Source organism: Lagopus muta, chromosome 24, assembly GCF_023343835.1.
Source record: "Lagopus muta isolate bLagMut1 chromosome 24, bLagMut1 primary, whole genome shotgun sequence".
Lineage (NCBI taxonomy): Eukaryota > Metazoa > Chordata > Aves > Galliformes > Phasianidae > Lagopus > Lagopus muta.
Genome location: NC_064456.1, coordinates 2,265,978 through 2,281,670, shown reverse-complemented (window position 1 = coordinate 2,281,670; position 15,693 = coordinate 2,265,978). Strand labels below are relative to the sequence as shown.

The 15,693-nt window shown below is 50.1% G+C and overlaps 2 protein-coding genes across 4 annotated transcripts in view; both read left to right on the top strand.

Annotated features, from left to right (window-relative positions):
* Positions 1-310: 310 nt before the first annotated feature.
* Positions 311-6,146, top strand: RAB29 (RAB29, member RAS oncogene family). The gene is given in 6 exon segments (XM_048926131.1): positions 311-364; positions 366-435; positions 1,174-1,245; positions 1,765-1,946; positions 3,168-3,289; positions 3,629-6,146. Coding segments are annotated over 6 exon segments (618 nt in total). The 3' UTR covers positions 3,747-6,146.
* A 2,004-nt stretch (positions 6,147-8,150) lies between these two features.
* The window catches only part of NUCKS1 (nuclear casein kinase and cyclin dependent kinase substrate 1), a 17,935-nt gene continuing 10,392 nt past the window's right edge, over positions 8,151-15,693 (top strand). The window contains exons 1-2 of one of the 3 annotated variants that reach the window (XM_048925569.1): positions 8,151-8,482; positions 15,594-15,643. In XM_048925569.1, the coding sequence (XP_048781526.1) occupies positions 8,466-8,482; positions 15,594-15,643 (67 nt within the window). In that variant the 5' untranslated portion in view covers positions 8,151-8,465. Of the gene's footprint in view, positions 8,483-8,947; positions 9,082-9,104; positions 14,605-15,593; positions 15,644-15,693 lie in introns of those variants that run through there. The other 2 variants (XM_048925568.1, XM_048925567.1) reach the window with 2 other exon arrangements.

Below are 15,693 nucleotides of genomic sequence, written 5' to 3'. Positions count from 1 at the left end.
TCTGGTGCCTCCCACAGCTCTCCTGCTCCGTGCCGTTCCCTTCCGCGTTCTTCCATTCCGCTCCGTTCTGTTCCATTCCGTGCTATTCAATTCCCGTTCCGTTTCGCTCTCTTCCATCCTGTTTCGTTCCCTTTTATTCGGTTCTATTCCATCCCGTTCACCTCCGTTCCATTCTCTCCCTTCTATTCCGATCTTCCCCCGCCCCGAAGCGTTCCGGAACTGCGCGATTCCGCCTGACCGTCACGTGACCTCAGCACCGGGGGGAGGGGGGGGGGCGGGGGGCGAAGTTGGGGAAGGGGGGGGGGAAGCGATGGGGCATCGGGACCGAATGTTCAAAGTGCTGGTGGTGGGAGATGCCACGGTGGGGGAAAACATCGCTGGTGCAACGCTACGCCAACGACAGCTTCAACCGGCACTACAAATCCACAGTGGGGGGTGAGAGCGGCTCGGGGGGGTCCGAATTACTGGGGGGGGGGGGGTTGGGATTGAATCCCCATCCGTGCCATAGCGGAGATCCGAGGTGCTGAGCGGGGTTTTTCTCAATGCTTTGTGGGTTCGGAGGGGTCCCGGCTCCGTCCGGTGTTTGTTGTGTGTGAGGTCAATGCTCGGAGTATGGGGAGGTTGGGTGGGCGGGGGGGGGGCGGAACGGGACAAACTGCGACTGCTTCGGAACGAGTTTTGGGGTGAGATCTTTGTGTAACGTGGATGTGAACGAAGCTGCAAAGAGTGGGGGGTTGTGAGGCTTTGCTGGGGACGCAGGGGCTGTCGTGAACCCGGACGGGGATTCCTCAGCCCGATGCTGAACGCTCTGCAGGGCCACGTCCCAGGGAAGCTGCAGCACCGTGAGCTCCACGATCCTTTTTACGACGAGTTCCCAGCTTCAAAAAGCTCCAGGCCTGCAGGGTTGGCAGCACTGGGGGCCGGTTTTCCTCCGGCAGTTAAAAAATAAAGCAGCCCAACCCGAGATAATGGCTGTGCCTTTCTGCTCCCTGCCAAGTTTGTTACGGCTGAGCTGCGGGCATTGGCTGCGAGGTGGGCAGCATGGGGGGCTGTGTGGATTTAAGGCCGATTTTGCAGCTTTCTATGACAGAGGAGAGGGCACAGCGCTCACAGCCCCTCCTGCTCCGTGCAAAATGTCCCTAACAACGTTTCCTTTCTTTTGGGGATTCACAGTGGACTTTGCCCTGAAGGTCGTCCAGTGGTCGGAGTCGGAGACGGTGAGGCTTCAGCTCTGGGATATTGCAGGTATGTTCAGACAGAGCTCAAAACTGCACCCAGGTTGGGATGAGGCTCCTCCAGGGGACGGTTCTGAGCTCCCTGTGCTGGGAAGGGAGGGCATTTGGGATGCAGGGCAGATCGGGATGCAGGGTTGTGGGTTCCCCCCTGTTTTCACCATATTGGGTGTGAGAGTCTGGAATCTTCATAAAGAAAACAGGAAGGAGAAGTTTGCAACGAGGGGATTGCAGCAAAGAAACGGATTTCAGTTTCGGTCCTGAAAAGAGGATTAAGAAAAAGTCCCAAAAAGATATTTGGGAAGGGAAAGCAAAGTCCCTCATCCCATGCAGCACTCAGTGGGGGCTGAGCAGGAGGGGATGAGTGCAGGTGGTCCCACATCGCTGCTTTCTCAGCTCACATGATGGTGATCTGTTTCCTAAGTGGAGTTTAGAGCTGAAGAAATGAAGTGCTGCTGTAGGCACTTATTTGGTTAAGTCTTAAAAATGGTAACTTCTGGGGGGATTTTTTGCTTTTCTATTGATCCTGAAGGGCAGGAACGCTTCACGTCCATGACCCGGCTGTACTACAGGGAGGCGTCAGCCTGCATCATCATGTTTGATGTCACCAACGTCAGCACCTTCAGCAACAGCCAGAAGTGGAAGCAGGACTTGGACAGCAAGCTGACGCTGCCTGATGGGAGCCCAGTGCCGTGCCTGCTGCTGGCCAACAAGGTGAGCAGCACAGAGCAGGCTGTGTGTGTGTGTGTGTGTGTGTGTGTGCCTGCACCTCCACAACGGCAGAGGGAGAGCAGAACGCAAGGGATGATTCTCCAGTAGGTTGTAGGACAGCTTGTGGTCTTCAAAGAATCACAGAATGGCCAGGGTTAGAAGGGACCTCAAGGATCATGAAGCTCCAACCCCCTGCTGCATGCAGGGCCACCAACCTCCACATTTCACAGCAGCCCAGGCTGCCCAGGGCCCCATCCAACCTGGCCTTGAACACCTCCAGGGATGGACGGGGCATCACAGCCTCTCTGGGCAGCTGTTCCAAAATCTTTCCTGATGCATTCCTGAATTCTTCTTGGTTTGTCTGTCTCTAGCAAGGCTTTTGTGTTAACAAGGATACAGTAGGACTTAACACACAGGCAGCCCCAAGGAGATGTTAGCAACTGCTTGCTCCTAGGATGCAGTTCCTTTTGCAGTTCTGCACCCCTGTGTTCAAAGCTTTCCTCTGGCTCTTCCGTGAGCTGGTTGCTCCACAGCAGGGTTGGTGTGTGACAAACAAGCTCTGGAGGGATGGATGTCTGCTTTTCCTCTGGATGCAGCATCAGGTTGCACTGTGCCCACTGGTTGCTGTCATTTAATGATTCATTTTCTTTTCACTTACAAAGTGCCTTTATGCTCTTCATGTGCTAACATCAGCTCAGCAGTCATTTCCAGGTTCAGCTTGCCTGGTTTGAGAGAGCCTGAAGTTGAAGCTGAATCAAAAACACGAAAGAGCAGCTTTTCTTCTCGGCTTCTTCACAAACAACGCTTTCCCTGACAGCAGCTGTGTGCCTGTGGGTGCTGTGCTCACACTAACAGGGCTCTCCTTGCACAGGTGCTCCCACTCCCCCCAGTGCCAGCAGTGTGGGTTTCCCAGCAGTGCTGTGCCACTCATGCTATCCTGCTGCTGGTGGGTTGGGGATGAGTGACGGTGCTTTCTGGAGGAACCTCCATTCCATGAGTGCTCAACCGAGGTGTGTCAGGATCTCAGATGAGATAAACGTATTGCTGCTTGCAACATCCTGCTAAGAACCTTGCTGAGAACTGTGTGTCAGGTTGGGATGGCGGAGATGTGAAGGGCTGAGCCCTTCTGCCACTGCCCACCACTGAGCAGGCAAGAGGGGAAGTTCCCCTCCCAGCCTGGGGATGGAAAGGCTGAGCCTCACCTGGCTGACTCCTGTTTTACAGTGTGACCTTTCCCCGTGGGCAGTGACAAGAGAAGAGGTGGATCGTTTCAGCAAAGAAAATGGCTTTTCTGGTTGGGTGGAAACGTCCGTCAAGGACAACAAGAACATTAACGAGTCTATGAGGTAGGAACAGCGACTGGGGCAGCTGCAGGAGTTAATTCCCTCCTTCAGACAGCACTGGCTGTAAGGGGAGATGCTGTCAGTGGGTAACAGATAGCAGCAATAACATGCAAGTGAATCTCCTGAAAGGAAACTGAATTCTGAGGGGTCAGAAGTTCTGCTGCCCTCAGTCGAGCAGCTTGTACCCAAGAAGCTGATCCTCTCTTAAAGCTCTGGGGTTTTATGCAACCAGGATTTGTTGCTTTGGTTTTTCATTGTTTTGTTTTGTTCTTCCCTGTGGCCCAATGCTGCTTGTTGAAGCAAAAAAAAACCCAAACAATTTTACACCTGTTTGTCTTCCAGAGTCCTGATTGAGAAGATGATGTCCTCATCCACGGGTGATGGAAGTTCTGCTGCTTCCTGGAAGGGGGATTATATTAATATCAAAGAGACGTCCCCGCCAGGCTGGGCGTGCTGCTGATGCACTGACTGCACCACCTGCTTCTGTTCTCTACCCCTTTTGTTTGTTTGTTTGTTTTCAAAGATAGTGAACTGTCCTCTCTCTACATACATTCATCCTCACTAAGCATTGCTGCAATGGCTTGGAGGGAGGAATGGAAAGGAGGGAGAAAAGGAGCTTGCTTTCTTCCAGCACAGCAGCAGTGGCAGCACGGTGCAGTCTGTGCCCAAGGCTGAGATTGATCTTTTAAAACATTGAGCACTTTTCTTCATCTTCTCCTGTAGGACAGCCTGTGTCACACAGGGTGAAGGACGTGGAACGTGTATTTTTAATGCTGTTGCACCTTTTATTCCCCACAACCTGAACCCGATCCACAGAGGCACCATTCCGGAGTGCTGCAGTGACCTTCGTTTGATGCACACGAAGTTGAATTGTTCTCTCTGCTCCTGTGTGTTCCTGAGGTGGGATTACAGCAAACCCACCATTCTGTGCTCTGGAACTGCACTGGAGACCAAGGCATCTCAGCATTGTCATCCAGCGTCCCTAAGGTGTGGATTTGAGATGCAGCACAGCCCTAAATCACGTGTGTGCTGACTGTGGAGCTGAAAAGCACAGACCACAGCGTTGTCAAGCATTGCCCAGTTGCCTTCTGTTCCTTGGCTCCTACCCTGTCTAGCACAATCCTACGTGTTCTCTTCTGCTGCTGCTTTATTAGGACATTGGGAGCTGAATGAGGAATGGGTTGTAAACTCCTCTGTGTGACAGAACAACGGTTCTTTTCACTTTCAGCCCACCCTGTGTCCTCCCATCTCACAAAGCTTTGCAATTGCTGGTGAATCGCCTTCGCACCGTTACGTGCAGTGACTTTGGTGGCAGGCAGGGTGCTGGAAGCCCACTGCTGGTTTAGTGCTCCAAAGGACAAGCAAAGGAAAAGACTTTGCAGGGCAAATGAAATGAAGAGAGCTGCTCCCCACTTGCTTTTTTGTGCCTGCTTTTCCTCGTGCAGCCCCCAGTTATGCGGAGCTGTGAATGGCTCTTGCCAACAACAAGCTGTAAGAGCACATCAGAGTTATCTTGCAGGGGTCCAAAGGAAGGCCAGTCTGCAAGGCTGCAGTCATGCAGCACTGTGGGCACTTCTCATCAGCGTGCCGTGCCACAGAATCGTCCTGCCTGTGCTCAGGTTAGGATTTAAAGAAGTGCTCTTCAGTAATGTTTTCTCTTCTCCAATAGTTTACATCTCCCAGTGTGCCAAAAGATTAAGACAGAAGAACTTTCCCTTAAGAGCATCCACTGCCTGTGGCTGCAGAGCAAGAATAGGAACTGATTGCCTTCACTAAGCACCAACAGAAAAGCTGAGTTTTTGTTGTCTGAGCTTGAGAAAGATGAGCTGTGAGTAAGGGCTATGAAAATCTACGCCTAATGTTGTGTCCCAGACATCTGGGGTAAGATTCTGCTGTGCAAGTATTGCCAAATTCAGCCTTATAAGCACTTAAATATTCCTTTCTCTGTGCCATTGGATTAACTGGAGAAACACATGAAGTGTGTAGAAGTGGTTAGGAGCAAAATTGAACTGTCTTGTTGTGTTTCACTTCCTAACCTGTCGGGAAAAGAATAAAAAATCCTATAAATGTTTTTAGAAATATGGGGAAAAGGGTCTGATTTTTAAAAGGGTCTGTCATGAAGCCATGTGTTGTTCACTGATTGCTGTGTGTGCTGTACTTGAGCAAAGGCCACGAGTTCGAGCTGCCCATACAGGTGAAGGGGCTGAGGCTCACAGTGGAAATCTCTGCTCAGGACCAACTGCTGCAGCCACAAAAGCTTGGAACTGAGCAGGAACTGCACAGCCATGGTTTTCCTGCCAGCATGCCATGCATCCTGCAGGAAAGCATCTCATGTCTTCTGTACATTGGCTGGATACATACCAGTGTCTCTTTAATATCCAGACCTCTGAGTTTTCCTTAAGTGCTTCTCAGAAACAAGGAAAAGCCAAAGGAAGATTATACATGACTCCTGTTCCATTTGTTTTGAAAATGACCTTTGGTTTCTCCTTTCTGCAATGCTTTGACATTGTACTCTGTGCGATTCTGGGCAAACCATACCTATTTCACTCCATTCCACGTGCTTCTCATTGCTTAACTCTTTAAATTTGTGGTCATGGGTCTCAAATGACAGCAATCTGTGGATCCACATAGAAATTTATGCTGAAATCAGAAATAATGAGGTCAAAATTGAGTTTTTTTGTTTTTTTTAAACAGCTTGCAGTTATGCACAAGTATTTGAGAGACAGGGCTCTCCTTACTGTAACACTGCAGTATTATCATGTTTATACAAACAGAAGAAACTGCTGGGAGGTTTTTCTCCCTGTCAATCCGTAACTGAATGCAGCATAGCAAAGGTCTGAAATAAAGGAGTTTGACACTGCTTGTGTAGTAGTTGTTTTCCTGTCTCAAGAGCCCTAAGAAATGGCTTCATGAGATCAAAACAGAAACAATATTGCTGCCAAGAACAGGAGGTGTTATAAAGCATCCAGTGTGGACTGCCCTGTGTTGCCAACAAAACAGATTAGATCCTTTTCACTGGAAAATCTTGCTGTCTTCATTATTGTTGTGTTATTGACCTACAAGTGGGACATCAGCACGCAAAACTTTTGCATCTGTGAGGCAGTCATAGTGGCTTTTAATCCAATATATCCAGCTAAGAGGAGAAAGAAAAGAATTCCTTGATGTGGCTGTTTGTTAATAGGCCTTGCTCCTTATGGCTCATTAGCTCACACAGTGCAGTTGGAGGCTGGCTCTGAATGCCCCTTTCTTTTCCTGATCAGCTTGATTTTCATGAGTATTGACTTGCAGGAAGGAAGGGGCACATCTGAACTGATCAGGAATGATTGCAAAGGGGGCAAATGAGGCTCAGGCAAGGAATTAATGATCCCAATGACTCCTGCCATTAGGTGAGAGCTGAGCAGATCATGTTGTCTTCTCAAACAATCTCAAATCTCACAAAAATGTTTTTTAATGGCACTAAGGAATGAGTCCCTGCAGCGTACAGGGGTACTTTTCCATCTGAAGAGGGGTGGCCAGCAGGGACAGGGAGGTCATTGTCCCTCTCTACTCTGTTCTTGTGAGGCCCCACCTGCAGTGCTGTGTCCAAGGTCTGGAGCCTCCAGTACAAGAAAGACAGGGAGCTGTTGGAGAGGGTCCAGAGGAGCCACAGAGATGATCAGGGGGCTGCAGCACCTCCCCTATGGGAACAGGCTGAGGGAGCTGGGCTTGTTCAGCCTGGAGAAAAGAAGGCTGCGGGGTGACCTCATTGCAGCCTTCGGTACCTAAAGGGAGCCTACAAACAGGAGGGGAATCAACTCTTGGAAAGGGGAGATAACAGCAGGACAAGGGGAAATGGTTTGAAGTTGAGGGAGGGAAGATTGAGGTTGGATGTCAGGGGGGAAGTTCTGTGCTGTGAGAATGGTGAGGTGCTGGAACAGCTGCCCAGAGAGGCTGTGGATGCCCCATCCATCCCTGCAGGTGTTCAAGGTCAGGTTGGATGGGGCCCTGGGCAGCCTGGGCTGCTATGAAATGTGGAGGTGGGTGGCCCTGCATGCAGCAGGGGGTTGGAGCTTCGTGATCCTTGAGGTCCCTTCCAACCCTGGCCATTCTGTGATACAGCCTACAGCTGCCCCAAGAGCTGCCACGTTAGCAGGGCTTGGACGTGAGGACCTCGAACACCTCCCTTCCAACCCCACCAGTCTTTTGTGGGTTAGGTTTCATTTCTCCACAAACGAAAAGCAGCTCCTTTTCTAACCACGAAGCCCCGCAGGGCTGCGTTTGCGGCTCCCTCTCGGTAAAGCCCTCGGCGGGAGGCCCGGCCCGCGGGCACACTTACATGACAAAGGCCGCTCCCTGCTCTAACCGCGCGGCCTTAAGCTGCAGAGCCGGGCGGTGCGGACGAGCTCTCCTGAGTAGCGGGGCCTCAGTGCGAGAGGAGCCGCGCAGGCCCGGCCGTGCGGGGGCGGCGCTGCGGGGCTCTGGTTGCCGCTGCGGGGCGGCGCGGCGCTTCCCCGCCTTTTTTCTTCAACGGCACGCCGGGCCCCGCGCGGCGAATCTGCCGATCGAGCCCCGCCGGCCCTACAGCCGTTTGCGCCCCGGAGAAAATTCGGGCTCGGTATCTGAAGCGGAGGCGTGAGGATAAGTGGGCGGCGCGGCACGGGGCAGCGGCACCCGGAGCGGCGGAGCTGGCGGCGAATCTGCCAGCAGCGCTTCAACCCGCTCTGTGACTCAGAGCAGCTTGAGCATGCGGGGCGTCCTCACCCCCCTTCCCCGCGGGGAGAGTGGGCGGGGCCTTCCCGCCGTGATGGTTCGAACTGACCAATGAGTGGCGGCCGGCCTCCTCCCACAACCAATGAGCCAGGCGGGAGGTGGTACCAGCGAGCTAGGCTGCACCGCCCCCCGCTCGCATCCTCTCAGTGGTGCGAACGCGACCATTTTGCGGGGGGGATCGGCGGAGCGGCGCCACCGGGCCCACACACAGGAAGCGCGGAGCCTCCCGCGGGCGGGCGCGGGCCGGAGGCTGCGGCCCTGAGGGGGCTGAGCTGGGCGGAGAGGCGTCGGCCTGTAGGCTCCGGGCCCAGCGCTGCGGGGAGGGGACGGGCGGCACCGAGCGACCGTTGCGGGGTTTATTTTTTTTTCCTTTCCCTCCCCCTCGGCTACGGGAGGCTTCCAACGGGCCGGGCCCGAAGCGCCGGGGAAAATGTCCAGGCCTGTCAGGTGAGTCCTTGAGGGCGCCGAGGCCGCGTTCCCGCCTTTCCTCAAGGCCCGGAGCCGTGTGTAGGCCGTCGGTGTAGGCCCTGAGCGCGGGGCCGGGCCTGAGGCGGGCAGGCGGGGCGGGGAGGCCGGGCTGTGAGCTGTGCGAGAGGCGGAGGGGGCGGGGAGGCCGGACGGGTTGCAGCGTGGGCCGCTGGTTGGTGTAACCCGTCCTTTACGGTGTAAAATCGCGTACAGAAATGTAATTACACACAGGGGTTGTGTAGGCCTCGCTCTGCGTGTGGAGGTTGGGGGGAGAAGAAGGGAACGCCGTTCGCTGCCTGGAGCTGAGCGCAGCGCCTCAGGCACGGACCCGCGTGGTGCTGCGGAGCGCGGCGCCATTTCCGCACGGCGGAGCGCAGTGTGGGGCTGGGGGGTTGGGGGGGGCCGTGCGGGGGAGCGGAGCAGAACCGCGCGTTGTTGGGGGGGGCGGAGCCGTACGGAGCCGTATGGAGCCGCCCCCGCGGGAGCCGCGCTCTCAGAGCCCCGCCCGACCCGCGCTGCTCGGGTCGGGCCGTTCGGATGTGCTGCCGGTAGATGAGGATTGTGTGGGGTTTAGGAAGGTGAGGAGGTTGCTGGCCGTGTTTTTCTGTCGTGGTTGAAATCGTCGTTGTTGGTGAGGTGTTTCTTCGTGTGTTGTTTGCATGTTCTGTTCGTTTTTCTCAAGGTTGCAAGGCAGTTATTACTTAAACTTTTTAGCTCGTGAGGGAAGATTGAGGTTGAATGTCAGGGGGAAGTTCTTTACTGTGGGAGTGGTGAGGTGCTGGAACAGCTGCCCAGAAAGGCTGTGGATGCCCCCATCCATCCCTGGAGGTGTTCAAGGCCAGGTTGGATGGGGCCCTGGGCAGCCTGGGCTGCTATGAAATGTGGAGGTGGGTGGCCCTGCATGCAGCAGGGGGTTGGAGCTTCGTGATCCTTGAGGTCCCTTCCAACCATGGCCATTCTGTGATTCTATGAGCCTGATCTAGGATATTAAGGGTAATGGGAGGACAGTTGGGCTTGATGATCTTGTAGATCCTTTCCAACTTTGTAATTCTATGATTCTGTGACATGGGATAACCTCATAGGCTGGAAAGCACCTCTAAGATGATCAAGTCCAACTGTATTTTGTTTTGGAATAATCAAGATGTGATTTATGGCAGTTCTAAGATTTATTTTGTATGGGGGGCTGGAGCTGGATCACCTTAAAGGTCCCTTCCAACCAAACCATTCAATGGTTTTGTAAATCCAGGCCATAAACTATACATGCAAACTTATAGGTGTTACCTTTTCTATTTCATGTCCCTAACATGTTAAAGTTTACAAAAAAAGAGTGGGAATACAGCATGAAATCAGGATGTTTGTCACACTGATCCATGGAACAGTTGTTGTCACAGCTGGTTGGTTTGTCTGCCTGCAAAAGGAAGGGGAGCAGAGCTCAGGAATGGCCTCAGGTTTGAGAGGTGGTGAGCAGAGTGAACACCTTGCTCTGCTCCATCAGCTTCTGGCTTTTTGTGAGACAGGCTGTTGGGGTAAATGGACTCGTTGTCTGATGTTGACTGGCAGCGTTTGTGTCCTGGAATAGTGCTGATGTGACTGTGCTGCTCTGTGTGTGTTCTGCTGCTGATTTACTTGCCAGCACTGGAGTTTTGCTGCAGCTTAGGAAAGCGTGTCTTTAACAACTCAGTTCTCAAGGCTTCTGGTATCTGGAACCTTTGTAAGAAACCTTTCATAAACCAGAACAAAAAAACAAACAAACCAAAATCCATAAAATCATGCAGTGTTGCAAAAGACTTGACCTGTCTTGCAGTTGACAGGCACTGCTGTGCAGCAGAGCTCAGTGCCAAAGTCCAGCATGCTGTTAGTAGCTCAGCACCCTTTGGCACGTGCCAGCACGGGGTGTAGCAAGCTGCTGCCCAGCTGTGTTTGTAGCTCTCTCAGGGCTGAACTTGGCCGGTCTGTTGCATTGCTGTGCTTGGGAGTAGGTGGAGAACTCTCACCATAGCTTCAAATCCTAATTGTTGGTGATGTGGAATTCTGGTGAGAAGTTCCTCATCAGAATCGGATGTAGTGATGTTTTTTAATTCACTGGTTATGTTTGCTGGTTTTCTATGGAATGTATACATACCTCAAACAGTGAACTTTGTAAGACCCAGCAGATATCCCCAGTTTCTGCTTGTCAGTAGAAGGCTGCCTTGAAACTGAGTCTGGTTGTTGAATTCAGTTCCTTGTAGTTGTTAAGTAGTAATAAAGCCCACGTGTTTACAGGTTTCATGCTTGTTAATTCAGAGCCAAATCCTTTCTGTGCAATTAGACGACTCCCGGGTGGCTGATGATGGTATCTGCACTATTGTTAGAAGGTGGCAAACAGTGAAAAGTAAAGGAAGCTACAATTAGTGAACCTTTCCCTCACGTGGCTAATTAATGAAATCCTGCATCAGCTCCCACGTTCTGCTGCACAGTGGTCACTTTCACTTGCTGCTGCTTCATTCCTGCAGGCATTGCAAGATGGAAAGGTGTGGGCAAGCACTGAAATCCCAGCGTGGTTGGTTGATTTGCTTGGAGATTCAAGGCAGTTACAAATAGATCTCTGTCGGTGTCTCAAGGCTTTATGGCTTTGCATTCTTAGCTCTTCTTCATTAGCAACTTCCAGTCCTGTGTTGGCAACAGTGTTGCAGAAAGAAAAAAAAAAAGCATTTATTAGATATCAGTTGTCTTGTTGCTAGCATTGCACCTGAACAGTGTGAAGTGGAAGGGATTCTGGATAACTTGCATGGGGGAGCAGAAAATGCCTTGGGCAGTGGCAATTACTTTGAGTAATCTGTGTGGCAGTGTCCAGAGATGAGCAAGATAGTTTCTGGATAGGTAGAAAGACAAGTCAGTTGCTCTAAAGACTTGCGGTGTGGTGAGAAACAAGAAGCAAGGTAGCATTCCTGATAACTTGATTTTTACTCTGCAGTGTTTGTTGCAGAACAGGCTTCTGCTATCTTGTGTTTTTTTGTTTGCTTTTAGAATGTTTCTATATTGCATTATAGCATCTTCTCATTTATATCAAAAGGAGGGTGGGCACAAGGCTGATAAAACTGCTGCCTCATCAACTATTTCATTGTTTTGTTGGGTTTCAGGTTGTGTATCCCTAAAAATCCTGCAGATGCCATCAGCTGTGCCCAGTCTTCCTGATGTTTGGAGTTGCATCAAGCCCAGACCCAAATAATGACCCCTTTAATTGGGACCCTCTGGTCAGTGAGCCTTGCCTCAGTACAGCTGTGCCCCTAAGAATATTTCCTACCCATCTCTCGTGTCTCTGTAAGAAGGCACAGAAGTGGTGCTGCTGGGGACAGTATTTACTGCTGACACGTTGCCATCCAAGCAGGGCAGCTCTGCCCACTGGAATGAGAACCTGCAGTTGAAACTGACCCTGTGTGTGCCAGGCATGGGGGTGAAGGCAGTTTGTGCCTCTTCACAGAAGCTTTGTTGGAAGTTTATTTAATTCCATGCCATAATTTAAAACAAAGCCATCAGCAACCGCTTCACCTCTTATTCATTTTACTTCTCAAGTTGTATAAGAAAGTAGGCTGTTATTTCTGCTGATAATTGCTTGACCTAAACGTTCCTCTTCCTTGCAAGATGAGGCAGCTATGAGTCTTCTTTCTAAAGACTCTTAGCTGTGCTTTCCAGTGGCAATGTATGTATCTTTTTAATCTTGGACTTTATCTGTAGTGCCTGTGGAAATACGGAAGGATTTAAACATCTCCTTAGAGGACCAGAAGTATTTTGACTCCTCATTATTTTGTGTGCTGACAAGGCAACTTCAGAGTGCTGCTGTTGGAGGGCAGCGTTAGCTGGAGATGCGATGCTGTTACACAGCCTGTGTTCAGTCGTGTGGGTGTTCAGTGAGCCTTTTAAATACTGATGTTGTTTTCCATCATGTTGGAACTGGATTCTGATACGCTTCAAGTACGAGTTGTCAGAACTCTGCTGTGCAGTTCTGAGTTCTTATGAAATCACTGGAGAGCTTTTAATGCCATGTGCCATTGTGCTTCTGGGTTGATCTTCATTCCAGAAATGCAGAACTGACAGCTGCCACGAGAAACTTCAGCTCTCAGGGCTTTCTCTGTGCCTTTCCTCCCCCAGCTCGCTCTCATATGTACACTTTAATATTAAGCTGTAAGAGCAAAGAAGTTATCTTACAATTTCATGGTCTGTTTTAAAGCAGATTGAACAACATCTGTCCCAGATGTCTTTTGGTCTGTCTTTTTATGCTCAGTCTAACAGTGTATTTTTTGTATGCTTGCTTGCAATTTGGTGGGTTTGGGTTGTTTGCTTTCCCTGGATCTGATCTCCAATGAAGTTCCCTGACTTTATCACATCAGTGCAGTGGAAGATGCAGTCTTTGCAAACATGCAGTTACTGCTGGTGGTTCTGAAGAAAAATATGAGGATAAATGGGAGGTGAGTGATGAGTGTGGAGTGAGAAGAATGGCAAATGGGAGAGCAGTTGGTTTTGTTTCTGCTCGTGAGCTTCTTTTGGTTCTGCTGGGTCATCTTTCAAGTTCAGGCAATATCAGTACAGATGCTGTTTTGTTCTTGTTTGCTTCTGCCATAGTGATTCTTTAATGATTCCAAATATCCCTAGTCCTGCAGGGCAGGTAATGAGAAATTAGCAGAATGTACTTTCTGACTAAAAACACGTCCTGTGCAGTATGTAGAGAAAGGACACTGACCATTTACATCCTTTTGCTTGTTGTTGTTTTCTATTAAAGATGTGATTCAGTGTGGGCCTGAACTGAACTAAGCAAGGTGAGCTGTGTGTGACCAACTCACTGCAAGGTGGCACGATTGCAATTTCCATCTCGCTTGTTAGTTAAGTGATGTTTGAAGCCCCTGTATTACAAAGCTGCTAGAGCTGAATATCCAGCAGCACTACCTCCTTTTCCCTGTTTATGCTTATTGAGAAAAGCATAATACCTCAAACTTAAAGCAAATCAAACAGCTCACTTGGCAACTTCATCACTCTTCACATGCTTACCGGAATAAACTTGGCTTCCCACGCGTGGGCAGGAGTCTCCATGAGGACGAGATGAACGCTGTGGTCCTTTTCAAGCAAGGCCATTCTGTGATCCTATGATCTGACCTCCTCTTGGACCAGGAGGTTGAGTTGTGTGGTGCAGACCTTGCTGGTATAGTATTCCTGAGTGGGCATGGTGCTGTTAGGGCTGGCTGTGCTCTGCAGGCATTGCAGTTGTGCTTTGTACTCACGTTTACCCCGAAGCTTGGATGGGATTCAACCTGTAGAAATCTGATGACTAGTCTTGCTTTCTTTTGTTGGCTGTGTTGGTTTGGTTTTTATTGTTGTTGGAGCTTTAAGAGGCTTTGTGTAGGCTTGAAATAAAGTAATTATGCTGCTTCCTCTGTTGGAAGGCTGCTGCTCTGCTGTAGGTCACAAATAGAGGTACTTGGACAGGAGGAATGCTTAGAATGGGTGTCAGATTGACAACCAGAACGCAGTGCTGGCTCTTGGGATGTTCAGGGGGGCAGTTTTATCAACCATGTGTGACACTGACCAAAATGCAGTTCAGTTCTGGGACGTGAACGTGAAATCCAGCAGTCCTTGCAGCTCAGAAGGGCAGGGTGAAGGCAGGTGCTTCATATGCTGGAGGGTCCTCAGGTCTGTGATGGAGGCATTGGTGGCCTCTGCTTCTGCAGTTGCCCAGTTCTGTCTGTCCTGGGCTGTTATGGTTGCTGTGTTAAGGACACTCAGTGCTGCACGACTCGCAGCTGGTGAGAGAGCAGGGAAGGTGCTGATGAAGTAAGGATGGAATTGGTCCGTGCTCAGGTGCTGCTCAGAAATGCAGGTGGGGTAAAATGCATGCAGGGCCTTTGCTAATGTTCCGTTTGGGAACAGCTTTAACCGTTGTTAGGGCTGTCATACATATTAATTAGAGCATCAGAGTAACTGATTGACAGGGCAGCCAAAAGGCAGCAGTGAGCTGCAGGTGTTAGAGAACACGTGGGAGCAGGAGCAGCTCAAGGAGAAGGTATGAGAGCAAGCGTGGTTATATTGAGCTGTGAGGAGCTGGAATCTGAAAAAGAGCAGCTCGGAAACAGGTAATTTGTGCTATTAGGAGCTTTGAGAAGATTTTAGTGTGCTTTCCCCAAAGCATTATTTAATCAATTGTGAGAGTTAATTGACAGAAATGAATGGTTTAAACCATTTCGAGAAGTATAATGTTAAGATTTTTCTTCAAGAGTAAAACATGCAAATAATTAAGTTATCTTTTTTTTAGTTCACTTTCCATGTGACAAGGAGGCATAAACCCTTTCCTTTTCAAGTCATTCTGAAAAGCATTCCAGTAACTTTGCTCAGATTTCATTGACTGCAGAAAACCCACAACTGTAGCACTGGAATAAAAAGCAGGGAGGCTTTGTGTGCAGTGTTGTGTTACAAATGGTGTTTAATGCTGCCTCACCTGTGCACTGGCACCTGTTGAACACTTTGGTTTATTTCAGCAAGGCTCCCTTGCTATAATGCACTTCTGATATCCAACAACTACTTAATAAGTTGTCAGCATTCCTTTACTTGCATTTGTTTTTTTGTTCTTAATCCAGAATCCGAAACATCACAGCTTTGAAGCAGAGTTAGTGGGAGCTCTGCCTTAAGAAACCTCAGATCGATGCGTTCTTCAAATGCATCTTTCATCTTTGGATGTGGACTCTGCCTTTAAACGGTGCTTTTACAACTGTGGCTGTAATGATGTGTGTAGATTGACTAATGAAAGAGCTGCAGCACACGGCGTTTGGTGGCTTCTTGTCACAGCAGCCATGAGCCGTCAGGGAGCGCAGCTTATCAAGAAGCACCTTGGAATTCTGAGGCTAGAATTCAGCCTTAGGAAATTGCTCAGACATGTCATGTTTTCTGCTGGGACCACCAAGCCCTAGGTGGCTTATTTGTGCAGGACCTCTTGGGATGTTTGTTGGTCTACAAACCCTGTGCTGGGAATAAGAGCGTGGCACTTTCTTGTCACTTAAAGCTTTTGTGTCTCTCAGATTGCTGAACTGCTGACTTACTTATTTTTCCCCCCCCTCCTTTCTAACAGGAACAGGAAGGTGGTCGATTACTCCCAGTTTCAGGAATCAGATGATGCTGGTAAATGACTTTGTTCTTAACAACATCATATCCTTGGGCTACAGGGGTTC